The sequence below is a fragment of the Jaculus jaculus genome, chromosome 12, assembly GCF_020740685.1.
Source record: "Jaculus jaculus isolate mJacJac1 chromosome 12, mJacJac1.mat.Y.cur, whole genome shotgun sequence".
Taxonomy (NCBI): Eukaryota; Metazoa; Chordata; class Mammalia; order Rodentia; family Dipodidae; genus Jaculus; species Jaculus jaculus.
The window spans coordinates 97,540,910-97,568,532 of record NC_059113.1 but is presented as its reverse complement, the minus strand read 5'-3'; the positions used below and the strand labels follow the sequence as shown (position 1 = coordinate 97,568,532).

The window sequence follows — 27,623 nt, the reverse complement described above, 5'->3', positions numbered from 1 at the left end:
AAGGCAGATTTCGATCAGGTCCTTAACAGCTGTATTTTACATGCCTCTCTGATCTGTCAGGCAGCCATCTATATAGCAGAGCTCTGTAACAAGACTTTTAAAGTAAGGATTTACATAATATAGCTATGTAAGTAGTGAACTCCCATTAGAGATGAAATGGAAATGCACAAACTGTAGTTATCAGACCTTTCTAGAAAAAGTTGCCATAAGCTATAAAATCAGCCACTCAGAATAGGTTGGCTAGAAGTCTCAAATAAATAAATAAAATATTTTTGTTTATTTTTATTTATTTATGAGTGACAGACAGAGGGAGAAAGAAGCAGAGAGAAATAGAGAGAATGGGCGCATCAGGGCCTCCAGTCACTGTGAACGAACTCCAGATGTATGCGGCCCCTGTATCTGGCTTACGTGGGTCCTGGGGAATCGAGCCTTGAACCGGGATCCTTAGGCTTTTAGGCCTCACAGGCAAGCATTTAACCACTAAGCCATCTGTCCAGCCCATAAATGAATTTTTTTTTTTTTAATGAATAAACTCCAAGAGAAAAGTATGTGTAGTGGAACACGTAATTATCCACTCACCTGTCCATACACTCTTTAACTACAGCAAAATTCCCATCACCAATGACCTTGCCAATTCTGTATTTCTCAAGAAGAGTGGACGATTCAGCACACCTGTTTCCATTCACGCCTGCAGGAAAGGATTAACGGGAAGTCTAAACAAGGAAACAGCAGCATTTCACACTGACCCCTATGTATTTGTAACAGTAAACTACAATGTGTTTATTTTTGTCAATGGCAAAACTGAAGGGAAAAAAAATCTCAGTGTATTTCCTGAGTAGGATGTCTGAGTCACCAGTTTCCTTTTGACCTTGTTGCTTAGATGCCAAACAGCCAAATCAAGAAACCTAACAAATACCCCAAATACCAGCTGGGTAAGAGGGAAGTCTGACCTGGACGCTGGTCAATCCTTTCTACAAGTGCTCAGGAGAGAGGAAGGAGTGAGGGAGGTGGAGACACCCTTAGGGATGCTCTGAAGATGTCACCAGGAGATTTCCTAACACGGAAAACTGGCGCCCTGCTAAGGCTAATTCCTGGTTCAAAGCCTTCTCAAAAAGGTGTGTGTAGGTGCTGTGTGAGTTAAGAGCTGACCACCTGTCACAATGTGTCCAGGGGCCCAACACAAAGTGGACACAAACTTGGGTCATCTGACAGGAAAGCACACTAAGGTATGAGGAGGATTGGGCCAGGCTCTGAAACGGGATCATGTGGCTGATGACAGTGAGACTTTTTTTTACAGATCCTGAAGTGGCCGCACCCCCACCAGGTGCACATAGCACATCCCTCTTTAGGAAAATCAAAGTGCGGCACCCATTGGGTTTTGGTGGCCACCAAGTTCAGGTACATGATTTCCTTTACAAAAGTAATGAGCAGACTGAGAAGTACCTTCTGGACTCATGCAACGGTCAAGTTCAGGACCGCCGTTTACATTGGAAGATCTGCCAGGAGCCGAAGTCTGCTGACAGAGGAGAACCACCATTACTTATGAGGATACATTTATGCGTCTGGAGCTCCCTAACCCAGAGACAACAGGCAGTGATCATAGGATGTAGAAATAACTGATGCAGAAATAGAAATTTCCCTTCTTACCTCACCTCTTTCCCTATAAATGAAACGACACCTTAACACATTTCTTCCTTAGATATATTTTCAATTCAGAATGGCTATCAAGCAAATTGATACTGTGTTTCTTTTTTCCAAAAAGAAACTGTATTACTTTTGACTTCTAATAAACGACACCTTATGGCATTCCGGCTGATTAAGACACTTCTTGCCTGGTTCCGACATCCTGCACTCTATTCTCTTCCCACAACTACCACTGTGGGTCTCTGGTCATTCTCTGGCCTCTCTAATTGTTGGTTTCTTCCATTCTACACATTATTGCCAAAGAAATTTGTCCTAAGAGAAGGTAGGTATCACCTCCAGGTCCCAAGAACCCTAAAGTGTCCTCTTCACCAACAAATAACCCCAAATCTTTAGCAAAGCATCCCTATCTGCCTATCCAGTACACCCCACCACTTTTTCCCCATACATTTTACACTTACATTAATTCAAACAATTTCCTTTTTGTTGTTTTCTCAACCTTCCTAAGTCTTAATTTTCTGCCCTGAGAATCAAGAGTACCCACTAGAACTTTGCTGGAGAATAAGCTTGACTTCCCACATATAAGATCTTTGAATATCGTCACTACCACGTAAGTCAGGATTAGTCATCAGGGCCCTTCCTCAGTGCCTAGAACGGAACATTAAAGGGAAGGCTCCACTACCAGTTTTGGAACTGCTGAATGATCAATGGCTATAAGAGATGCTTTGATAAATCATTCTTTCAACGTTCATTATACCTCTAATACGATCCTTCCTGGCTTAAAACCTGTCAAAGAGGGCTGAACAGATGGTTTAGCAGTTAAGGTGCTTGCCTAGAAGGCCTAAGGACCCAGGTTCGATTCCCCAGAAACCATATAAACCAGATGCATATGGTGGCGCCTGCATCTGGAGTTTGTTTGCAGTGGCTAAAGGCCCTGGCATGCCCATTTTATCTCTCTCTCTCAAATAAATAAATACATTTTAAAAAATGGCAAAGAGATGGGCATGGTGACTCATGCCTTTAATCCCAGCACTTAGGAGGAGGCAGAGATACAAGGATCACCATGAGTTCTAAGCCCGCCTGAGACTACATAGTGAATTCCAGGTCAGCTTGGACCAGAGTGAAACCCTACCTTAAGAAACAAAACAAAACAAAAAAATATATATCAAAGAAATTAAATCCAAATTAAGTTACTATCAGCTCAGTTCTTTTGTTTGTCTGCATGCTGGTTTGAAGGGTCTTGCTAGCCAGCCCAAGCCTGGAACTCATCATCCTGCCCCAGCCGCCGGAATGCTGGGATTACAAGCATGTGTCAGCATTCTCAGCAGCCCAGCTCGTAATGGAATAAACGTAAGGAAAAAAATGTGATTTTTCTGAAAAGTTAAGGTTGAAAAGAAAGACCCCTACTGAGCACTGCTGGGCCTATGCACAAAAGGGTTGGGAGGTGGGTTGTCAGTGCTAGGGTAAGAGGGGGTGATCTGCTTACCCGCACCTCTCAATCTCACAGCCGTCATACCCTCAGGCCAGGTCCAGCTGGGTCAGACACGGACACTGCTTACTCAGAGCCTCCAGATGCCCAGTAGAGCACAGGTCCCCATACCACTGCTGAGGTCTTAGAACCAGCCTTGATTCCTACTCAGCCAGAAGTCAACTTGCTCCGCTTTCCTGCAAGCCAGTAACATTCTTCTAAGTCCTTTTCTTGATCTAATTTGAGAAGGAGTTGGTTTGCTGCAGGACCCATCCTGCCAGGCTCCAGGAGTCCCTAGGAAGGAAGTCTCTGGAAGGTTTACCTCCATGTGCACTGGCCGCCCCTCGGTTCCTGTGGGCCTTCTGCGACTTCCCCGGTGTTTACGCCAATGAAAGCCCCTCTCCCTCCTTTCTAATCCTAACTCCCTGTACAGCCCAGGAATGACAAACACAGTACAGGCTGTGATTCAGGGGTGACAAAAACCAGAGGAGACCAGGAAATAGAACAGGTGGTAGGCATTGGTTCAATGGTCAGGTGGGGGGATGAGCTGACTTTGGAAGGAGAAGGGGCCGACGTGGAGGGGAGGGCAAGGAGCCAAGCAAAGGGCACTTTTCATGTGCATCCAACAAAAGCATCCGTAAATCTAAGAGGTGCCACTCTCTGAGCAAATGGTCACGGCAAGAACATTACTCAGCTCTCTCAAACTGATAGTTTTTTTTTTTTTAAGTGTTAATCCTCAAGGATTTAAAAAATCCTGTACTGAGTTAATAGGAGTGACTTATCCATATGTTCCCCTACTTAAGGATTTCGTGAAGGAAACAAGGAGCACAAAAAAAAAAAATAAATAAATAAAGGGGGAAACTACTAGAAAACTGTTGATGTAACGCCAGAGCAGGGGAGATGGGTCAGTGGTTAAGACACTTGCCTGCAGAGCCTAAAGACCTGGGTTTGATTTCCCCAGTACCTACGTAAAGCCAGATGCACAGAGAGGCACACATCTGGAGTTCTTTGCAAGGGCTAGAGGCCCTGGTGTGCCCATTCACTCCATGTCTGTTTGCAAATAGACAAAATATTTTTTTTTAAATGTAATGAAGCTGGGCATGGTGGCACATACCTTTAATCCCAGCACTTGGGAGGCAGAGGTAGGAGGATTGCCATGAGTTCGAGGCCACCCTGAGATTACATAGTGAATTCCAGGTCAGCCTGAGCTAGACTGAGACCCTACCCCGAAAAGACCAAAAAAAAAAAAAAAAAAGTAATGAGATGGAGAATTGTCCCTTCTGTCCCTGCACTGCTTGTAACATCTATGACAACCACTTGTGCCGTTTTCAAGGCTGTGGGAGGAGAGAGGGTTATTATTTCCCATGGCTGAACATAGGAGTGGGGCTAAAACATTTCCTTGCAGCCTGTGTATTCCAGGTCAGAGGCTGAGGGTCACAAGCAATGCCACAGAGCTGTGGGAGGGAGCCATCTTGTTAAGGCACCACCCTGAATCTGTTCCCGGCAGTCCACTCAGTTTGTGATTAAGTTCACTCGACTTCCCAGGAATCTCCAGAGGCATAAAGACAGCTGCCGTTTCACCATGTCCTGGGTGATCGCTGACAAATAGGAAGCATCTATTGCTCAACAGGGGCAATGCATTCTCTGTGCCAGAGAAATGCAAAAGGTGATGAAAACCCTGGGCACAGCATGGCCGTAGAAAATCTCACCATGGGCTGGCTTAGTGGTTAAGGCACCTGCCTGCAAAAACCAAAGGACCTGGGTTTGATTCCCCAGCACCCATGTAAGCCAGATGCACAAGGGGGAACATGCTTCTGGAGTTCATTTGCAGTGACTGAAGGCCCTGTTATGCCCATTCTCTCTCTCTCTCTACCTCTTTCTCTCTCCCTCCCCTTTCTCTTTCAAATAAATTTAATTAAATAAAAATCTCACCATTTCCCTTGAAAATATTTTGTATTTCCCTGTCTCTGGTAAGAGAATTACTCACCTACTGAATCAAGGATTGCATGAACACCAAGGAGATCAAATTGAACATTTGTGATTTTAGTATAAGTGAGTGTCTCTTACAATGCTGAGGACTGTTCATACTTCCACGTCAGCCACTATGGTTCTGAGACAGTGGGCACGGAAGCATCTGGCTGTGAGGTTCCTGTCAATAAGCCATCACGGACAGCAGGGTCCGGGTTCTTTCAAGACACTGATCTTATGCACCGTTGGCTGCAAAAGATGGGATACTGGACAGGGGTGGGAAGGAAAGGGGGTGGCAAGTTCCTAGTGAGGTCCTGGTTGTTCAGAAAGCACAGGCTACAGCAGAGACCTTGAAGACATTGCTGAGTCACTTTGCCATGGCCTGGCGTCACTGCATTACGGCTCACTCCTCTGGCAACAATAAGTAAAGCTGCAAGACGTGCCCAAGAACGCTCTTGTGATAAGAGCTTTTACTTAAAAAAATAAAAACAAGGGAGAGGACAACAGACAAAGCTATCTAGCATGCTCAACTGCTCACATCACTTAACAGATCATTCCCTGTTGATAAGGCCCATCTGGTGGCATTTGGGCTTCAACGTGTTTCGTGCTTAGGCAGAATACTGCCTTCCTTGTCCACAGCCTACGTTACATTTCTTTGACAAAGGATTAACTTTAAATTTTTCTAAACTTAAAGAAAGCATAGAGAGAAATTCTAAGTTTTATACTAAGTTTTAGTCACCAATAGGTGTCTCAAGGAAGCAGCAGCTTGAGACAGCTCCGTGGTTAAATGCGCTTGCTCGCAAAGCCTGAGGAACTGGGTTCAATTCTCCAGTCCCCATATAAAGCCAGATGCACATATTAGCACATTCACTTTGCAGCGGCAAGAGACCTTGGAGCGCCCATTCTCTCTGCTTGCAAATAAGTAAAAAAAATTTAAACTCAGTATATGGTGTGAAATAAGCCAGACCTGGAAAGACAAATGTCTGGATTTTCTCTCATATATAAAACCTAGACTTAAGATTACACGTAAGTAGCAAGAATGTAGTCCAGGTTGGTCTTGAACTTGCTACATGCAGCCAAGGATGACCTTGAACTTCTGATTCTCCAGCCTTTACCTCCCAGGTACTAAACTAAGAATGGTTATTCAACACAATAAAGGCTATTACGGTTGATTTTTTTTCTTATGGAAACAGAGTTGTGTAGCCCAAACTAGTCTTGAACTCACTACCTAGCAGAAGCTACGTGGCAGAAGATGGAATTTCTGAACCGTCTGCCTCCACCCCACAAATGCTGGGAGCGTAGGAATGCCCCACCATGCCAAGTGCACTTGGGATTTCGAAACCAAGGCTTCATGTATGATAGGCAAGCATGCTACCGACTGAGCTTCATGCCTGTCCCTACCTACTTTTTGTTTGAAGCAAGCAAGGGCTCATGTAGCCAAGGCTGCCATGAACTCACAGAGGATGTAGCTGAGGATGACCTTGAACTTCAGATCCCACAACCTTCATCTCACGAGCACTAGTATTACAGATGTGCACCACCATGCCCAGTTTTATGTGGTACTGGGGAACAAACCCAGGGTTTTGTACCAGGTAAGCGCTCTACCAACTCAACTACATCTCTAGCCCCATACTGGTGTCTTTTGAATGCAATAGTAGACCCTTTATCACTTGAGTTTTTATTTTTGCATGCGTGTGTGGTACAGGTGTGGGGGGGGGGATGCATGTATCTGAGCAGACAGATGCCTGAATTCTGGGTGCACACCTGCAGAGGCTAGAGGAGAGGTCAGGTGTCTTCCCCTGCTGCTCACCCACTTATTTAAGACGGAGTCTGTCACTGACTCGGGGGCTGCCTTTTTCAGTCAGACTGGCTGACCAGGGAGCCCTAGAGACCCTCTGGTCTTCACTCTCCATAGGTTTGGGGTTATAGGCATGCAAGGCCACACCCAGCTGTTTATGTGGGTCCTGACAAGTAGGATGAAGTTATGAAATTTGCAGGAAAATGGGTGGATCTTCAAAGGATTATACTAAGTGAGGTAACCCAGGCCCAGCAAGCCAAATGTCACATGTTCTCTCTCATGTGTGGATCCTAGCTACTACAGATGCTTGGACTTCTGTGTGAGTAGGAAGAAAACTCAGTAGCAGAGGCCAGTAAGCTAGAAAGAAGATATAAAGGGAATAGAAAGGAGGGGGGACTTAATAGGATGGTATTGTATATATGTAAGTAGAAGAACAGATTAATGGGGGTGAAAGGCCTAACTAAGGTCAGGGAAAGAGATTGTGTATAGGAAAGGTGGATGGAGGGCTAATCAAAATCTAAGAGGATATAAATAAGTCATATGGAAACCTACTTTTTTGGACAATGGAACACGCAGGAACCATAGATTGTTACTATAACATTTTCAGTGCCAAGAATGGGATACCTTCCAGTGAGTTGTTGGCAAGGGAGGTCCCTGATGCCCCCAAAACATTACAGGCCATTTGGTTTCCCACCAGGAATAAATGGTAAAACCCTATTGCTGAAGATACTTGGGCTGCAAGGCCACTGAGAAATCCTGCTAGAGCTGAGCTGAAAACTTCCTCCATGTAGACCAGCTGACAGAAAGCTGGAAAAAGCCATGCTGCATACAGCTCAATGGGAGAGACAGAAATCACCAGTGAAGATACCCAACAGTGGACACTGCGAGCCTTATATTTGGCCGGTGCAATAGAGGCATGTCTGTTATGGGGAAAACCAACTGCCCTCTAATTTGACTGGAGGCCCGTTCCATGAGAGGGAATACATCCTTGATACTGAAAACCTACAACAAGGGTAGTCATGAGCCCTAGGGGTGTAATGTCTGCTGCTGTCTGGCTAAATGTATATACTATGTTCATCAAACTGCCCAGTAAGCACCTCTCTTAATGTTCATACCCATATACTAATGCTACTGTCATTTTTTGGTTAGAGACCCTTCTCTTTTCAGATGGCAGTGACCTTGGCATGACTCAGAAGGCATCATGGTGCTGAGAAGAAGTGACAGAGGAGTGCTCAGCACTGAAATATCTCTATCACACCTTCCAAGGCTCAGGGTCCTTTGTGGAAGAGGGGGTAGAAAGAATGTAAGAGCCAAAAGAAGGGTAGGACTCCTTACAACGTGCTCCTCCAGACACAAAATGGCCTGGATATCCTTGACCTCACAGCGCCTGACTCTACCTACACAAACCATCATAATAGAATGAAAAGATCAAGCCATCAAAATAAAAGAGCTGGGCATGGTAGCACACGCCTTTAATCCCAGCACTCTGGAGGCAGAGGTAGGAGGATCGCCATGAGACTCCATAGTGAATTCCAGGTCAGTCTGGGCTAGAGTGAGACTACTTCCAAAAACAAAAACAAACAAACAAAAAAACAAGAGAGAGAGAAAGAGACAGGTTGAGAGGGGGAAGGGATGAGATGGAGAGTGGAGTTTCAAAGGGGAAAGTGGGGGAAGGGAAGGAATTACCATGGGATGTTGTTTACGATCAAGGAAGTTGTCAATTTAAAAAAAAACAAAACAGGGAACACTAAAAAAAAAAAAAAAAAAAAAAAAAAAGTTAAAAAAATAAACAATAAAAAAAGAAAGAACTCAGGGAAAACTGACCCTCTCAGGACCTCATGCTTGCTCAGCAAGAGCTCTTACGCATTAGGCCACCACTCAAGCCCCCTCTAAGGTTTCATGAGAGGAAGAACTTGAGCAGGGTCTGGGGGACATTTATGTCAGTGGTCAAGTTTCTTGGATGCATTTGGGGAAATGGTATCATGAGTATGTGGGTAAAGGATATACAGCAAGGGTCAGAAGCATTTTCTATCAAGGGCCAGAATATACTAAATAGGCTTGTGGAGCATATAATCTCTATTGCAGTCATCCAGTTCTGCTACAGAGGTGAAGACCCTCTGTAAATAAGTGAGCACGGTTATGTTCCAATAAGATCTTACTGGGGGGGAATAAGAGACAATGGGGGGCTGGAGAGATTGCTTAGCAGTTAAGCGCTTGCCTGTGAAGCCTAAGGACCCCGGGTTCAAGGCTCGATTTCCCAGGACCCACGTTAGCCAGATGCACAAGGGGGCGCATGCGTCTGGAGTTTGTTTGCAGTGGCTGAAGGCCCTGGCATGCCCATTCTCTCTCTCTCTCTATCTGCCTCTTTCTCTGTCTGTCACTCTCAAATAATTATAAACAAAAAATTTAGAAAAAAAGGCAATGGGCTGCATGTGGCCATTAGAGAAACTCCTGGTCTGTACCAACTTCCATTTAAAAGCTTTTCCTCTAGTGTAATTCTTAGATTGTTCTTTCCAGCTCTAAAACAGAGTAGCCTTTAGGATGTGGCTGCTGTTTTAACAGGGGCAGTTCTCTGTGGTTGGCTGTATTCTACAACCACTTCGGAAGGTTTGAAAAACTCGGTTCTGAAAGCAGCCAGGCTGTATCCAGATTAACTAACCAGTAGAGCCCAGACATCCCCATTCCTTAAATGTTCCACAGTTCGGCCAACGCACTGGGCACCAACTGCAGAGGCTATTTCTGGCACTGGCTGTGATCAGTTGTCCAGTTACCATAACTTAAGTTGTCACTTATCCAATACTCTGAGCATTACAAGTCATCTCCAGCCAAAAAAACTTATCTCCCTTGTAAGAAAAGGAAAGAAAACATCTACGTGGTCTACTGAATGCATACACTGTGCCATCCTGAAAGGAACTCTTCACATGAATGAATTCACTTTTATCACCACGTGCACTGACCACGGAAGAAACCAACACCCCGGATCACCTTATAACTCTTGTCAATACTACAGCAAACGTGAAGTCAGACCTTTACCGTGGACTCACTCGAAAGCCCAGCAGGCTTTTGACTATTCTTACAACGTGCTACCTTGGAAGGTCGCAGGAGAAGTTCTGCAAGGCTGCACACGAACCGAGCTACGCTACTCATTCCCGTCTCACTGCTCACTGAGGTACATGCAGACTGTATTTTCACATTACAGAACTATCTCCTATTTGGTCATGTGATATACAAATGAATACACAGATTCATAGCCTTTCCTTACGTAAAATGTTTTTAAGACAGGTGGGCTTGGGGAGGGGGGTTCAGTTGATAAAGCACTTCTCTCACAGCATGACCACCTGAGTTCTGCCCTCAGTACCAACGTATAAGCCCTGGGTGTGGTGGTACACTTCTGCACTCCCAGCACCAGGTAGGCCAAGACATGAAAACCCCTTGGGTTCTCTTAGTCAGTGTAGCCTAAGTGGTGAGAGAGCCCATCCAACAAGAGACCCTGATACCTTGTCTCAAAGGAGGTGGATGGCAGTCCTGAGGCCAACGCTCAAGGCTGTCCTCTACTTTCCTTCTCTGAGCAAACTCTTTATTTTGTTTTTATTTATTTATTTGACAGATAAGGGAAAAAGAGAATGGGCGCACCCCCTGGTTCTGCAAACGAACTCCAGATACGTGCACCCCCTTGTGCATCTGGTTAATGTGGGTCCCGGGGAATGGAACCTGGGTCCTTTCCCTTTGCAGGCAAATGCCTTAACTGCTAAGCAATCCCTCTAGCCCCCTATTTTTATTTTTTATTCGAGAGAGAGAAAAAGGTAGAGAGAGAGAATGGGCACACCAAGACTACTAACCAGTAGAAATGAACTCCAGACACATGCACCACCTTGTGCATCTGTCTTTATGTGGGTCCTGGGGAATCAAACCTGAGTCCTTTGGCTTTGCCAGCAAGCACCTTACTGCTAAACCATCTCTCCAGCCCCACAGGAACATTTAAGGAGCTATAGAAATGATCCCCCAAAATACAGTGTTCCCTTAGGAACATTTAATATGAACACATGTCTATACTCAAAAGTTCTTATAGTTGATCCAACTGTGTGTAAGCACTGATTTGTATGTTGAACCCTCCCTCCATCTACCCAAATGGGCTGCAGTCCAAATGAAGGGTGCATTACCCACAATGCACCAAAGTAACTAACAGCCACCCCTGTTCTCAAACAGAATGAGCTGGTCAGTATTGTGATTTATTCTGTTAGGGCGCTGAAGTCTTCCAAACTACTCTTTCGGTTTCAGTTTCTAACAGAAACAATTATGTTCAGAGATGAAGTCACCACCCACCATTTGTGGGGTAAGGAAAACAGTCTCTGAGTGGGCAGTTCCTTAGTACTGCACACTATTAACTAGCTTAAGTACAACAGAAATGCCAAAGCTCCAGGGAAAAGCGGGGAAAAAAACACCTAAGGTCAGCAGCTACTGTGGAATTACATTTCACAGCTTTGAAAAGAAGTTTCTAAGTTCACAAGGTCAGAGAGTTACATTTTAGCCCTGCCAATCAGAATGAGATACAAGCCAGCCCTTTCATCACACCTCACAAATCCGGGAACCCTTTCACCACCAGCAGACCCAGGAGACACCATCAGATAAAATATCAGCACATCAGACAGCTTATAATCTCAAGATGTTGGATAATGTTCCACACGTACTTTTATTCTTCCTTATTTCAACCAACAAGAATGCTCGAGGCCGACAGCTTCCAGGCACCCACCTCCACATCAAACTGTGACGGGTTTTGAAGCTCAGTGTCCACAGATGGCCCGTAACTATGAAGCCTTAACTCACGACGGCCTCGCAAGTCTTAAATGTGGACATGGATGATGAATGAAAGCTCAGGGAAATGTTTTCTTCATCTGTTTGGCAGCTGATGACACATTTAGTACTCTTTACGGCCTATCTGTCCCAAAGAAAACTCTGTGATTTAAGCAGAGAGTATTCCTGCCAAAGAAAGTTACCAGCAACGTTGAAGGGACTCCAAGGCGCCCAGACAGAAGAAAGGAGGTCACAGGCTCAGGTCAGGAGAAACCCAGGAAGATGGGGATTAACAGAAGAAAACAATGTCAATGGTAGATTCCAGAATTTGAAAAGGGGGAGGGGTGAGATTGGCGGGGAACATTCCAGAGTAGAGAACAAAAGGATGGGAATGAGAACAAAGCTGTAAATTTGACACAGAGCAGAGTGACTTGGTGGCCCTCAAAGAACTGTTGGGTAAGGAAGCATACATTGGGGTGGGGTGGGGGATTTAAGGCACTTGCCTGCAAAGCTAAAGAACCCAGGTTCGATTCTCCATGTCGCACGTAAACCAGATGCACATGGTGGTGCATGTATCTGGAGTTCATTTGCAGTGGCTACAGGCCTTGTGCCCATTCTCTCTCTTTCTCTCTCCCCCTCTCTCCCTCTTTCTCTGTTACTGCTAGGTTAAGCTGCCAAGTGTTCAAGCAGCGTGTTCCTTGTAAGGGTCACGTACAAGTGAGCCATGGGGTTGCAACAGATGGAGTTGGCAAGACCGCAGCGAGGAACAGTGGAGTTGGGAGGGAAAGTCAGAAATAGAGAAGAAAGGCACAGAATTGTCAACACACACCCACAAAAAAAAAAAAACCCACAGCACTTCTGGAGCCATGGCCAGAAGATTCACGATAACCCATGTGGTAGTCTGAATGGATGTCCCCCCAGCAGATTCAGGAGTTTATTAAAGCCTTAGATCTCCAGCCACCCGACTGGAGGAGGAGTCCCTGTGGGCAGATCCCAGGGTCCATCCCTAAGGTATGTCTGGAGGTGAATCTGATTTCCAGCCTAAGGAATGCAGAGTGCTGGGGCTCTGCCTGGGTTCCTGCAGCGGGCTTGCTTAGGGTGCTGCTGGTGCTATTTCTGTCTGTGTGGACCTGAGAAAGGGGGCCAGCCTGTTTCACCACAGTGGAATGTCCCCGGGGCCTGTAAGCTTCAAGCTTCAATAATAAATCGTGTTCCTCCCGTAAACTGTGTGTGGCTTGGAGGCCCATCCCAGCAAGGTGAAGCTGACTCTGCCTCCAGGGCCCACATTTCCAACCTATGCCTAAGGGCATCTGCCTCCAGACCCAAGATGGGGGGGGGGGGCGGCTGCTTTCCATTTTGAGGTGCTCTGTGTGGCTCACACCAGGGACTCAAGTTCCATCTCGATCCTCAGCCCTGGCTAAGTAAGGTTTTCCTCTTGGTTCTCAGGCATAACTGGAAGAGGTTGGACCACTCAGAATTCTTCAACAACTAAAGGAGGAGGATTAAGGAAAAAGGGGACAACCACCCTTGTAACACTGGCCTAGTGAAACCCTGTGTGAACTGGCCTCACTGTGCAGTCCCCTGGGTCCCCCCCATGCCAGATGGTGGAAGGAAGTCAGGAGTCTGCCTCCTCCTCAGGTAACTGTCACCAGGTGGCTCTGCCTTTAGGGAAGCCAGATGCTCTAAACCCAAACAGAAACAAAGCCAATTTTTAACCACAGGTACTCCATTCTGGGGTAAAGGCCCCACAGGGATCGACTTGGTGGCCTAGACTTTACTGAATTCATTTTCGAAATTTTTGGACCGACTGACTGAGTTGCTGCCCCTCATCTGTGTAGCAGGCTGTTCTTGACATCTACCACGTCCTTGAGGGCAGAGCTCAAATGCACTGGCTCTGCTGTCAAATCCAGCTGTGCCCCTATGACAACAATGTGGCTCTAGCCACAGGCCCACCACATGCCCCCCTCATACACACATGTCGTGGTTTTATACGAAATGTCCCCCACCACCCTTGGCTCCTAGCTGGTGGTGCTATTTTGGAGGCTGTGAAAAAGTTAGGAGGTTTGGCCCAGCTGGAGGAAGGAGGTCACTGGCAGAGGGTTCTTGGGGCCAGAGATAAGGCACCCCCTTTGATTCGGCTTTCTGACCACGATGGCAAGAACTGCTCTATCCTTTCATGCCTTCTCCAGCATAATGGAGCGACACATCTAAACCTATGAGCGGACATGTATCTTTCCTCCTCCCAAGTTGCTCTTGGGTATTTTGTCACAGCAACCCAAAAGCCTAATAATATACACGGGACCCTTGCAGCAACGTCTCTTTCTCTGTTGGCATCTTCCCCGAGAAGAAAGTCTGCTATTTCATCCTTAGTAAGAGCCAACACTAATTCTTTGATTATTTTAAGATTATATAGCCAGGGTCATCCCCACAACAAGTTTCAGTTTTGATTACCACAGTTTGGATTGTAAGCCTCCCTAAAGGTCCATGTGATATAGGCTTGCTTACTGGGGAGGTCCTTGGGTCACTGGGGACATACCCCTAAAGGGAACTGTGGGACTCTGAACCTTTCCATTCTTTCTTTTTGGTCCCTGGCCGTGAAGTAAACAGTTTTGGCCTGCTCCATACACTTGTCACGAAGTAGTCAGGCCAATACTGCTCCAAAAGCAATGGGACCAAGTGACAATGGTCCGAAAACACCAACATGGTGACCAAAAAAAAAAAAAAAAAAAAACAAAAACAAAACAAAACAAAAAAAAACTTTTTTTTTAATTTGTTTTTGTTTTTGTTTTTCAAGGTAAGGTCTCACTCTAGCCCAGGCTGACCTGGAATTCACTATGTAGTATCAGGGTGACCTTGAATTCACAGTGATCCTCCTACCTCTGCCTCCTGAGTGCTGGGATTAAAGGCACACACCACCATACCCGGCTTCCTTTTTTCTTTATAAGTGGATAACCTCAGGGACTTTGTCATAATAATGGGACACTTCCACAAGTACTGATGTCTTTCAATATTGGTACTAAAGAATTTTAATTACTTGGTCCCACTACCACACTTTTTTATATTTCCACACTATGAAATTATTCACAAGTTTAAGAAATCTTTCTTCTACTGGCTATGATCCAGTTTTTCAAAGAACATGATCTTGTATGATTGCATATGAAGGGGGAAGAATTATTTTCCTCACCAGGTTGTTAAGAAAAGCATACACACATTTTACTTCTCAAATCTTTCTCAATGAGAAAACAAAAGGGACACTCATTCTGTGGTCAGAGAGGAAAACCACACATATCTCACTTTAGTTCTTTCAATGTCAACAAAAATCCAAAAACAATTACCAAAAATTGATCCAAAGGAGTAGAAATTATGACAGAACACTAAAACCTGCTTACTTTTGTTTGTTTGCTTGTTTGTTTTCAGGGAGGATCTCACTCTAGCTCAGGCTGACCTGGAATTCACTATGTAGTCCCAGGGTGGACTCAAACTCATGGTGACCCTCCTTCCTCTGCCTCCCAAGTGCTGGGATTAAAGGTGTGCACCACCATGCCGGCAAAACCTGCTTACTTCTGCCATCCATTTATTTAATTCCCCAGTGAGGGAAACAGCAAGAAGCCATCTTTCCCCAAGGCAGAGAGAAAGAGAGAGGGGGGCGCGGGGACACAGACAGAGTCAACTCTTTCCCACACATGCAGCCTGGGTTTGGCTTGCTTGCTCCTGTCAATCCTCTGATTCTTGGGGGAAAGATTATCTATCCCTAAGGGTGAGAAAGCTTATAACTAGGATAAATAGTTCCTATCACGAAAATCAGTCCTCTATTGTCAGATAGTCCCTTCTAATTGATCTTAATAAGCAATTTTAAATGCAGGAGTAAGAAAAACCATAGCACAAACACATGGTAATTATCCGTAATTCTCCATGTGCAATGTCACTGAATGGAGAAAAAAAAAAAAAAAACAACTTCAAGCATGGACAGCTGCTGACAGAGCTCTAAATGACAGTGAAATTAGGGTGCTTGGTACAGTGACGTAGCCATGAGCCCGCCTGAGCAGCGGACTTTCACCTCGATGAAGACACGCACCACAGACCGCTGACAAGTGGACTGACTGCAGGGTAAGACAGAAACCACGGGCACAGGGAGTGGCTGGGGACGGCCAGGCGCTGGCTGTGTGCACAACTCACACGGCAGAGACGAGCTCGGCTACCGAATCCAATCAGCCTTCCCGTGAGAAGAAGAGAGTCCCCGACCTCTTAGGTTTTGTCCTCAACTTCAAAGACCTATGAATCCAGCACCTTCGCCGCTCACAATCAATCATCCTTACTTACTAAGTGATAAATGGAAGCCCCAGAGGAGGTCTTGAATGGTAGCCAAGCCCACAGGTCTGGGGGATGGGACAGATGGGTGAGGTGGGTCACAGAAAGACCACTGCCCTTGATTGTCCTTACATCTCAATTTCATTCTTCCACGGTAATGGAGATTTCTTTCTTAAACATTGTTTGTTTGTTTGTTTGTTTGTTTGTTTGTTTGTTTGTTTGTTTGTTTGTTTATGAAGAGTGTATGGGGGAGAGAAAGAGAAAGAGAAGCAATGGGCATGCCAGGGCCTTCAGCTGCTGCAAACGACATCCGGTCACATGCGCCACCTTGTACATTTGGTTTTACATGAGTACTGGGGAATGGAACCTGAGTCCTTAGGCTTTGCAGGCAAGCACAGGTGGTCAAAATTGCAACAGGACACACAGCGTTCAAAACCAGGCCCTTTCCAACTCCCAATCTTAAACTAGTGACTTTGTGTGACTGCACCCAAGCCTGCAAACAAATTAAACTGTTAGAAAGTCCGTAACTCAGAACGACCAAGTCACACAGAGACGACACAGGTCCTACGTCATACCTTTAGTCCTCTGAGACTTCCTGGGCTAGTTGGAGAGGAACTGGAGGATTTCGTAGACTTGGGAGTAGAAAGTTGGCTGCTGGGAGTTCCATTAACTGACCATGAGACAACAAAAGAAAGAAACATCATCAAAACCCTAAACAACCAGACTGGAAAAAAAAAAAAAAAAAAGCACATGCACAAAACTGTTTCAGTGAAGCTTTGGTTCATTTGAAGTTCAAAGCAAGGGACAAATAAGCAAAAATAACGTGTTGTATTGCGTCACAGACACACACGCACACACACACAAAAAAAAAAAAAATCAGAGAAAGAGTGTGAAACATCATTTGCAATAGCAGCTTTCCAACAGCAGCATACACAGATACATAGGCCATTATGGGACTACAGTTGTGAGTGAGACCCTGCATACACTCTGGCTTCCAGAAAACACAAACAAATGACTGGCTGTTACGTTCGTGATTGTGATTGTCACGTCCACTTTCCATCCTCTATCTTGGTGCGTGCCAACCTGGATTACTAAGAAGTTCCATGCCTCCTTTCTCCCTTCCTCTCTCCTACCCTCCCTTCCTTCCTTCTTTTTGTCTGTCTATTCTGTTTGTCCTTTGTTGTTTTTGGTTTGGGCACAAGCCCAGAGCTCTGCGCATGTCAAGCACACGCTTTACACCGCTAAGCTGCACACTCACCCTCTAAAGATATTCTAAATGAAAAGGGCAGAAAACCCTCAAAAATTCTTTTATTTTTGTGAAGCAGGGTCTCATAGCCCAGACTGACCTGGAACTCACTCTGAAGCCCAGGCCAGCCTCAAACTCTCAGCAATCCTCCTACCTCAGCCTCCAGAGTATGAATAAGCACCATCGCAACCACATCTCTGATGTTTTCTGTTAGTATTTACATATTTGATCAAAGGTCATAAAAGGATATTCTTCAATTTTATATTAATCTAGGCTAGTTAGCTCTAATCCTTCTATGTTTTTTACAGCTTAATTTCTGATAATGTTTATTTTCAGCTTTATATTAATCTAGGCTAGTTAGCTCTAATCCTTCTATGATTTTTACAGCTTAATTTCTGATAATGTTTATTTATTTGATTGAGGTCATAAAAATATTCAACTTTATATTTATCTAGGCTAATTAGCTCTAATCCTATTTTTTTTTACAGCTTAATTGCTGATAATGTTTATTTATTTGATTGACATCATAAGAAGATATTCTTGGGCTGGAGAGATCATTTAGCAGTTAAGGCATTTGCCTGCAAAGCCAAAGAATCCCGGTTCAATTCCCCAGGACCCATGTAAGCCAGATGCACAAGACAGCGCATGCGTCTGGAATTTGTTTGCAGTGGCTGGAGGCCCTGGTGTGCTCATCCATTCCCCCCCTCCCCCCGCCTATTTCTCTCTCGCAAATAAACAGCAAAAAAGATACTCTTCAATTTTCTATTTATCTAGGATAGTTTCTTCTAATCCTTCTATTTTATTTTATTATTTTTTTTAACAGCTTAGTTTTCCCCATCTTCCACAGATGTTGGTAGATTTCTATGCACCTGCCCCCAACAGTGCTTTGGGTTGAAACCTTCAACCAGATTCTGTGCGGGGGCCAGTATGACCATTTCTCTCCACAGCAGAGGGTTGGCCACAGATTAATCCTACAGAATGCTGGTCAAGCATTTCAGTGCCAGCATGCCCATTTCTGCTTCCATCGCCAAGCAATATGTCTACAGTGATCTCGCTAAGCTGATGGTTGATATCTGGGATTAATATCATTCCTCCCATGTGGAGTACTTATCATTCCTCTTATTATTAATCTGCAAAGCTTTTGTCCAAAGTAGATGAAAGCTGTCTTTCAGTGGGGTTTTTGTTTGAAATCTAAAACTATGTTTTGTCGCAAGTGCTGACATATACCTTGCATCCTGTGGATTATATAGTTAATGAGTCTTAACCTTTAATCTATATATAAAAGTACCCTCAGAAAAGCTGGGCGTGGTGGCTCACACCTTTAATCCCAGCACTCGGGAGGCAGAGGTAGGAGGATTGCCATGAGTTCAAGGCCACCCTGAGATGACAGAGTTAATTCCAGGTCAGCCTGGACCAGAGTGAGACCCTACCTTGGAAAAAAAAAAAAAGTACCCTCAGAATATGCCTATCATCCTATTTCATAAAAATGTCAGATAATTGCCAAGCCACCTCTCAGCTTTGTAAAAACAAAGTCAATTTGCCTTTTTTTTTTTTTTAAATAAGGAAGCTGACAGTGATTATTTGAGATCACATTTTAAAAAAAAGTGGATGCCAAATGGAGAGATAAAGGTCCTGAATAGTGGCTCACTGTGAGCCTCGGCTCTTGAACAGAAACAGAAATACTGGCTGGGGCAGCCTTCATGGTCAACCACTTGTTTATAAGCATGGATACTGGTCTTCATGAGGTCATATTTATTATATATTGTACATTTTAAAAAATCAGTATATGTAAGTTTTGGTGTTTTTTTAAAAAATATTTATCAATTTATTTGAGAAAAGGGGAGAGAAACAGAATGGGTATGCCAGGGCCGCCTCCCACTGCATAAGAACTCCAGCTGCACGCCCCACTTTGCACATCTGGCTTGCATGGGTACTGAAGAACTGAGCCCTGGCTGACAAGCTTGGTAAGCAAGTGCCTTTAACCACTGAGCCCCCATATATATTTTATTTACTTGTGAAAAAGTGGTTAGACACAATAAGGCCTCTTGTTACTATAAACCAACTCTAGATTCATGTGCTACATTGCGCATCTGGCTTTACTTAGGTACTAGGAAACTGAACCCAGACTGGTAGGTTTTGCAAGGAAGCACCTTTAACCACTGATCAATTACACCAGCGTTTTGTTTTGTTTTGTTTTGTTTTGTTTTGTTTTGTTTTCTTTTGTTTTTCAAGGTAGGGTCTCACTCTAGTCCAGGCTGACCTGAAACTCAGTATATAGTCTCAGGGTGGCCTCAAACTTTTTTGTTCTAGTATTTAAAACTTCCCTAACTATTTGTTTCAAGATTCTTTTTCTAATGCTAAAACACTCAATTATTTCGCTTCCTGACAAGTATATGTGGTGTTTGGAATCCCAGTGCAATGCAAGTAACTATACACTTAGAAAGAGTTAAGGTTATTCACCACTCCTCACTACTTCTCAGGTTCAATTAACGTTAGTTTTCTTGTAACTTTTTCGACTAGGCAGGTCACAAAGGATTTTTAAGGCAGCAGAGGTACTCTGCATGAAACGTGTCTTCACGAATTTGTCCACACGACAGACTGCCCATCCAGCGAGCACAGATGCCAACTATGAAGCTTGGGTCATAATGAAATGTTGACTGTAACAAATGATCCTTCTAGTAGGATATACAGATGAGGAAAGAGGCTGGGTACATTTGGGAAAAGGGGACAGATACACAGGAGAATTGAATAGTCTGCTCAGTTTTGCTGTGAACCTCAAATTGCTGTTAAAAAACAAAGAGCCTCAAAAATTTCTTTCAAGGGGAGTCATATAAAATCGAGACCACTATGGACAGTCAACAAGCAAGCTGGCCATGAGTGAGACACTCAACCTGTGCCTGTCACCATCACCAGTCAACTCTGTGAGCTTTCACTGGTATCCAGATGCTGCTCAGAGAGCAAAGGCTTCCTTGGGATAATGGCAGAGTGGGGACTCATGAAGAAAAATCAGTTCCTTATACAGCGCCTTCCCAAAAGTTCCCCTGGCTAAGCAGGGTTCCATGACAAACTCGTCATCAAGGATTTAACCCATGTCAATAAGCACATGTCCAGAATTTCCCCCAAAGAGGTCTCTCTCATCCTCAGGAGATACTCATCAATGAATCCCTGTCAGTTTTCAAGAGCATTTGGAAAGTTCTCTAATTCGCTAAGAAGTCCTTAACTTCCCTTGTCCATGTCTCAGAAGTTCTGGAGCAACTAAGGAGGGCTCTGGATGGTGTCTCATGACTACTGGGACCCACAGCAAGGGGTGCAGTGACCAGCTAGTATCCACAGTGCCCTGTTCCTCCCTAATTCCCTGCTTCTCTTGCTCCCAGTGTGGGTTCCTGGGTCCTTGCTCCAGGGCCAGCCATGGTCCACCCACCTCCCTGGAAGGTGCCCAGGCAACTGGGGTGGGTGAGCGTGCAAAAGTAAAGGACTTTCTGGAGATAGTTTCTTCGGTGTGAACAGCTCTCTCTGTTTATTGTCAGGGAAATGGGTTTATTAGCATCTTGGGGGGAGAGGATCCTAAGGGGATTGGTGGGTTTAAATGTTGCTAGCCAATGCCTAGGGACGTTCTTCCCAGCACACAGGCAATGGTGGGGGGAGGGAGTGTCAGGTGATCTAGGGTCTCAGGGGGACGGGCTGTGTGAAGGTGCTAGCTGATAAGGAGTTTCCTAGGCAACTGGCCAAAGGTTACAGGGCTATGGGCAGATCCTAAAGAGAGGGAGTGGCCTCCTGTAGCCCGGGGGTCCTTAGCCTGTGCCTGGCAGTGCCCGACACCCAAGTTCAATCCCCCTTTCCTTGCCTATTAGGGAACAGATAAAAGAACTTTTGCTCTCAATACGTCTTATCTTTGGTAAAGTATGTTTGAAGATTCACAAGCTAGAAACCTAAAGCAAGGATTCTTAAGACTCAAATTATGATTACTCACTTGTGTCATCCAGATTAGTGCCCATGTGCTTACAATATACTGTTTAGCAGTTGTGGTATTGTTGAAGGATTTACTAGATCCAAAGACGTCTGTCAAAGTAGCACTTAAGTCCCACGATTGTACACACACACACACACACACACACACACACACACAGTTTGAAATTCCCATCATTCCATGCAGTCATGTTTGTTATTGTGAAAGACAGGGTCCTGTGTTGCCAAAAGAGTTCTCAAACTTCTGGGCTCACATGACCTTCTACCAAGGACAGAAGAGCCATAGGTGTGCACCCAGCTCCTTAGGATTTTAAAAACAGGCATACCATAGCCAAAGTAGTCTGTAACATCGAGTCAGACTACCCCTAGCACTGTGGCTTCTAGTAAGGCAAAACTTCCTGCCTATGCGAAGCAGAGAATGGGGCAAAAACACTATACAGGTTAAGCATGGTTGCTGTTTTAGAATCATGTGATGTGGCAACAGGCTTTTAGTTTTTGACAACTGCAATGTCAAACATGCTTTCAATTACTTACAAAGACCATCTGATTTCTTAAATGTGCTTTTTAAAATCTCACTTCTTTTGAGTTTGAGGCCTACTCTAACCCACATGAATTTTGAAAATTTTGCAAACTGGAGCACTGCAATCCAGAATTAGTTTTAAGCAATTAAAAGTAATTTTGTAATAATTATTTATTCGGGTCTGTAATAGATCATCTGGTAAAAGGAAAACTGTGGTAGTGAACCGTGTTTAATTCAGTATGTTAATTTTCCTCTTTGGGCTTTAGGGGGCCAAAATTGAATTAATCATACCTGATTCCTAAATCATTTTCTTTACTTTTATTTAATTACAGCACCTATAACCCTGTCACCTAAAATAAAAGCCAGGAGTCTGACATCTACCGTACAATTCATCCAGGCCATTGCATGTATGCATATATTTTATGTTATATTAACTTTCTCAGTTTAAAGATACTTTATATAGTTAACGTAAGTTAAAATAAGGTCAGTGACAAAGATACCTTTAGTTATAAATTCCCAAAGTGTTAACCGTCATATTTAGAGAGCACGTGCATTGTGCCTGTAAGTTCAGTTACCTAACAACTAAAACTATGGTAGTATTTTCCTTTTAGGATTAGGAAACACCTCCTACTGCTATCCTGGCACATGCTGTCATAAAATACTTTGAATTCAAAGACGTTAGTGTATCTAAGGCACTTAACCCCAGGTGTAGGCAGATCATGGGGACAGGATAGAAAATGCCTCCGTGGCCACATGTGTATTACCACCTCTAGCCTGTTAAATGGCAGAATTTCCCGAACTTCGCTAGGACCCAGAGCCGTGGAGGTGACCACTCCTGGGACAGCCTGTTTCAGCCAGCCACAGACAGGCCTCAGCTCTTCTCTCACAGTCGCCATGCTGCAGCAGATGCACAGGCTTGGCGGACACCATCCCACAGGGCACAGACAGCCACGGCAGTAAGCCAGATTCACTCATGAAAATGGAGCAAAAGGAAACGAAGAGAAGCGGCAAAAGACAGAAAGCAGAAGCCCAGCGCAGCGACAGAGCCACAGGGATCCCAGCTCACCTGGGGATTTGGCTGCAGAATAGGCACTGGAGTGTGCAGCCCTCTTTACTGCACACGCGCAGTACGCACGGAGAGGGGAGACAGTAAGGAGAGCGGTTACTCGGCAGGTCTGGGAGAAGGAAGGGTTAGCCAGCCTGCCCTGGAGCCCAGGGGAAGTGAGGGGGCACCGGAGTGCAGCGTCCACATGTCTGTATGAAAGTCTGATGTTCGAGATGAGCCACCTTTCGCGTTCCTACCTGTCACAACATGCATGTGTGTGTGTGTTGTGAGGTAGGGTCTCAGTGTAGCCCGGGCTGACCTGGAACTCACTCTGGAGCCTCAGGCTGGCCTCAAACTCATGGCAAAGCTCCTACCTTAGCCTCGTAAGTTGCTGGGATTAGAGGCTTGGGCCACCGTTTCAGTTTTGTTACGTGAAGACAGAGAAGTCTAGTGCAATGCAAAGGGCAGTGGGCTGGGCAGCAACCTGTTGCCCAAATCATGTTGTTGTTGCTGTTGTTGTTGTTTTATTCCCCCAACAGTTTCTCCTTAACAGGAAATGAAATATGCAAAAATGTTCTTTATTACTATAAATAAATCCATGGAATCAACATACTGAGATAGTTATGAATATTTTTAATTTTTAAAACGCCAAAAAAAATGCGACGAATCTATAAACCTCAGACCTAAGACTTAATTACAGGTACTCCAACTCATACCAAATACTTTTTCCCAATAATTACTGTGTTACTCTTTATACTGCTTGCTGAAGGAAAGTCACTGGAAGTTTGCAAGAAAATATGTTTCTATGTACACTGCATGCGTTTCACGCCAATAAGAAGTGATGTTAGGAAGAGTGACGCTTAAAATTTTTTAACACGAAATTCAAACTGCAGTACGCGGTGGCCAAAATGTGAACTACTTATGGGCACACTAGGAGCACACTAGCCACAAGGCCGTTTTGCAGAGCCTTTGTCAGAACCATACGCACATATCTTAAGAGACTCACAACTCGGGAACATTGACCTAAGTTTTGGGTTTTCGAAAGTCCTATCACTTCTCCTTGTTCTCAAGCCTGGCTGCACACACACAGGCTGGCAAAGAGTTGAGTCCTCAGACATGTAAGAACTGAACAGGGTCGCCCGTCCCCTCCTAACACCACCCACGGCTTTTCAGTTAACTACCTGAGGCTGGTGATTTGCTGCGGCGAGAGAGCCCTGGGCTCTTGGATCCAGAATGCTTAGCTGTCGAGAACCGAGAATAAGATGACTTCAGGACACGGCACTCTAGAAGAGGAACAAAGGCGCATCTTTAGATCAAGCAGCATTTCATGTTGACCAAAGGCCTGTCACATGGGGCAGCAGTTTGCTGACTGTAACTATTACCTGATCATTTTCCTACTGTTCAACTCTCCCTCCCACCCCCCACTGTGGTGATGTGGACCAAACTTAAGACCTTGTTCATGCTAAGCACGTGTCCTACTACTGAGTACACCCCTGGACCCATTAAATAACTGTAGTATGTGAAACAACCGTCCTCAAAGTACAGGTGAAGTTTACATCTTCAGTTAGGCTATACATGCGTAACATCGATTTTTGGCCCTCGGTTCTTTCAGACATTGGTTCTGATGTGCTTTTTAATTTATTGAATTACAAGGGGAGAAGGGAGACGATAGGCACGCCAGGGCCTCCAGCCACTGCCCATGAACTCCAGACGCGTGTGTCACCATGTGCGCCTGGCTTGTGTGGGTACTGGGGAATTGAACCTGGGTCCTTAGGCTTCGCAGGCAAGCGTCTTAAACACTAAGCCATCTCTCCAGCTCTTGGGATTGAGTTCTTAACACAGGAGCCCCATGGTCCTGAATCAATACACAGTAACAGGCACAGTCTAAGCCAAAGGCCTGAAACTCCTGCAGCAGCAGTAGCAAGCTCTATAATTTTATTGTCCTCAACTCCTTGGTTTTATATGGAAAGGATGCGGAAATGCTCACTGATGGAGCTGTCTTGCTTTCCATCTTCCCAAAGCAGAGCATCAAAGATGAGCAAATAGCTTGAAACAATAATGTTGGTTTTTCTATAAATTGCCAAGTAGTGTTTATAGTACCAGAGCTAATTACAGCTAAAATAATCATCTCTAATTTGAATAATTAAGTTTTAGAGTCCTGTAGACTTGGGATAAGTCATGGATGTGACATTTGCTAACCTGGAGACCTTGGTTATATTCTAAGCTACAGTATTTTTCTCTAAGAAATTAGTATAAGAATAAAATCCACTTTTAGGCTTGTATGAGGGTTAAACTAGATAACATATTGTCTTTCATTTACTCCAAAATACTTCAATTTATGCAAAAAGATTAAAATGTGGGTTAGTTTTAATCTATATCCCTGGGGTGATGAATTAACATGTGAAGTACACTAATCAGAAAAAATACACACTTGGGGAGCTAGCTAGTTAGCATTTGAAAGACTCTAATCAAAACCTCACACAAAGGGAATGAGAGAAACTTCTGTCTACTTGAATTAGCATTATGGGTGTTAGAATGTATTCATTCCATTGTCTGCGGGATGTGGTACTGGACCTTTTAGAAACATTTTAAAGACAGTACCGTACCATGCTATGTGTGGGCTGCTTAAAAAACAGATCACCAATAACCAGGAATTCAGAACTACATCCTGGGTTTAAGAATCAGACCTGCATGCAGCTCTCACTGGCCATTTGTTAATTGATAGGATTGGGCTAGCAGCATTCTACGCCCCTTGAAGGCATCTTGAATGCGCAACACTTTCAGAAGCCTGAACGGCAGACTTGGAACTTCAAGACGATAACACAAATTAAATAAATGATTTTTTGACTGGGTGTGGTGGTGCAGGTCTTTAATCCTAGCTCAAATAACAAAGAAGAACACATCTGCCACTCAGGTCATCCATCTACAGTAGGGTCACTCCAACGGAGCAACAACCACAGAAGTCCTCACAGAAGCCTGGCTCATGTGAAAAGCAACACGCAAAAGGGCGGCCGGATGGCGAGCGAGTGCACAGCTGATGCACGGTAAGTAGCAGGATTTAGGCGGGATGGTTTGACGCCACCCAAAGTACCTTCCTCAAATTTTATAAGGCTCGTGGGCGTTACAGCATTTACTTTCCAGCCATCTGTCTAATTCTGGGTCCTCAAAAAACCACTGCACCTGGAGGCTGTCCTACCATTCAGCTATGATTTTAAATACTAACTTTCCTCATTTATTTTATATATATAAACACGTGTGTGTGTGTGTGTGTGTATTTTTTTTTTTTTTTGAAGTAGGGCCTCACTCTAGCCCAGACCGACCTGGAATTCACTATGTAGTGTCAGGCTGGCCTCAAACTCCTATCATCCTTCTCCCTCTGCCTCCCAAGTGCTGGGACTAAAGGCCTGCACCACCACACTAGGCAACTTTCCTCATTTATAAACATTGGGACTTCCTCTCTTAAGATCCCTCTCCTCTACAAAATGTTTTAACTTTAGCCTTTTTAACCTCACTGAAGAATGAAGTTGATTTTACTAGCAGTTAAAACCATCATAATAGGTTTGTAGTAAATAACACAATAAAGCCTATTCTAGAACCAGTAACACTGGAAATCACGAGAATTGTTGGTAATAAGTAAAAGCTCCATTAAGAGTTAAAAAAAAAAAAAAATCAAGAAAGGATTTCTTTTTCATCCCACCCATGAAGTAGCTTTTTTTTTGTAATAAATAAATACCTAAGGAATGTATTTTTTTTTAAAGTCATGAACACACACTAAAAAAGAAACCTCAGGAGCTGGAGAGATGGCTTAGTGGTTAAGGCGCTTGCCTGTGCAGCCTAAGGACTCAGGTTCAATTCCCCAGAACCATGTAAAGCCAGACACACGGGGAGGCACATGCGTCTGGAGTTTGTTTGCAGTGGCTGGAGGACCTGGTGTGCCCATGCTCGCTCGCTCTCTCTCTTTCACCATCTCAAATAAATAAATATTAAAAAAAATAAAAGAAACCTCAGGCAACCACCATTAACAACTTAATAATTATCCTATATATTCTAAGATGTGAATCCCACTGAATTTCTGGGCTCAAGTGATCCTCCTGCCTCAGCCTCCTGAGTGTCTGGAAGGACAGACGAGCACACCATGCCTGGTGCGTGTGTTTCCTGCTCAGCAGAGCTCTTAAACAAGCATGCGAAACTAAATCCCAGGTCTTCACAGTGAATCGCCTTACCACTATGATCCAGGACAAAGTCATCTTGGGCGTAACGGAATTTTTCAGGTCCACATGCAATAAAAACGTCATCATCACCAAAAAAGTCCTGCAGACAAGTGACCTGGAAGAGAACCACACCCGAGAAATCAGAAGCATGACAAGGTAGTGACAGTAAGTCAGCTGAGTGAGACACATCCTCAAGCCGCGCCTCCGACACGGAACGAGGCAGCCCAGGAGTCTCTTTACCGTCAGGGCACATTCGCAAGCACCGTGCCTTCCCCGAGCACTTCCCACACCTTCGCTGGCCTCACGGCTACAGGGTGAGGGGGTCCTGGCCCACGTCGGCTGGCCTGTTTAACAAGCAAATGCGTACATGCAAGGCAACGGGCTTCTTTTTCCAAGGTTCCTTGGCAGATGGTAGGAAAGCTGCGGTTGATGGTGATCTGTGTTCCCAGATGCATGACCATAGGCGTGACCTCTTTGTACTCTGCCTGGTACTTGGCATGGTTTTGAGGGTCGTGTGTGTGCGTGTGTGTGTGTGCGTGTGTGCGTGCACGTGCACTCATCCTACTCCTGACCATCACTGACCTCAACAAAGACTGGACGTGAGATCATGAGACCCGGGTGCAGGGCTCGTCCGCGGCCCTACATCCAAATGCCTAGCCTT

At 44.6% G+C, this 27,623-nt stretch overlaps 1 protein-coding gene across 5 annotated transcripts in view; it reads right to left on the bottom strand.

Annotated features, from left to right (window-relative positions):
- Positions 1–27,623, bottom strand: part of Dclk2 (doublecortin like kinase 2) — a 152,853-nt gene that overhangs the window by 32,764 nt on the left and 92,466 nt on the right. For 4 of the 5 annotated variants that reach the window (XM_004655855.2, XM_045131059.1, XM_045131058.1 and 1 more), the window contains exons 3-7: positions 26,975–27,077; positions 23,933–24,034; positions 16,550–16,644; positions 1,444–1,516; positions 580–688 (exon numbers count right to left, since the gene is read on the bottom strand). In XM_004655855.2, coding sequence (XP_004655912.1) covers positions 580–688; positions 1,444–1,516; positions 16,550–16,644; positions 23,933–24,034; positions 26,975–27,077 — 482 coding nt within the window. The remainder of the gene's footprint in view (positions 1–579; positions 689–1,443; positions 1,517–16,549; positions 16,645–23,932; positions 24,035–26,974; positions 27,078–27,623) is intronic. The other variant, XM_045131057.1, reaches the window with a different exon arrangement.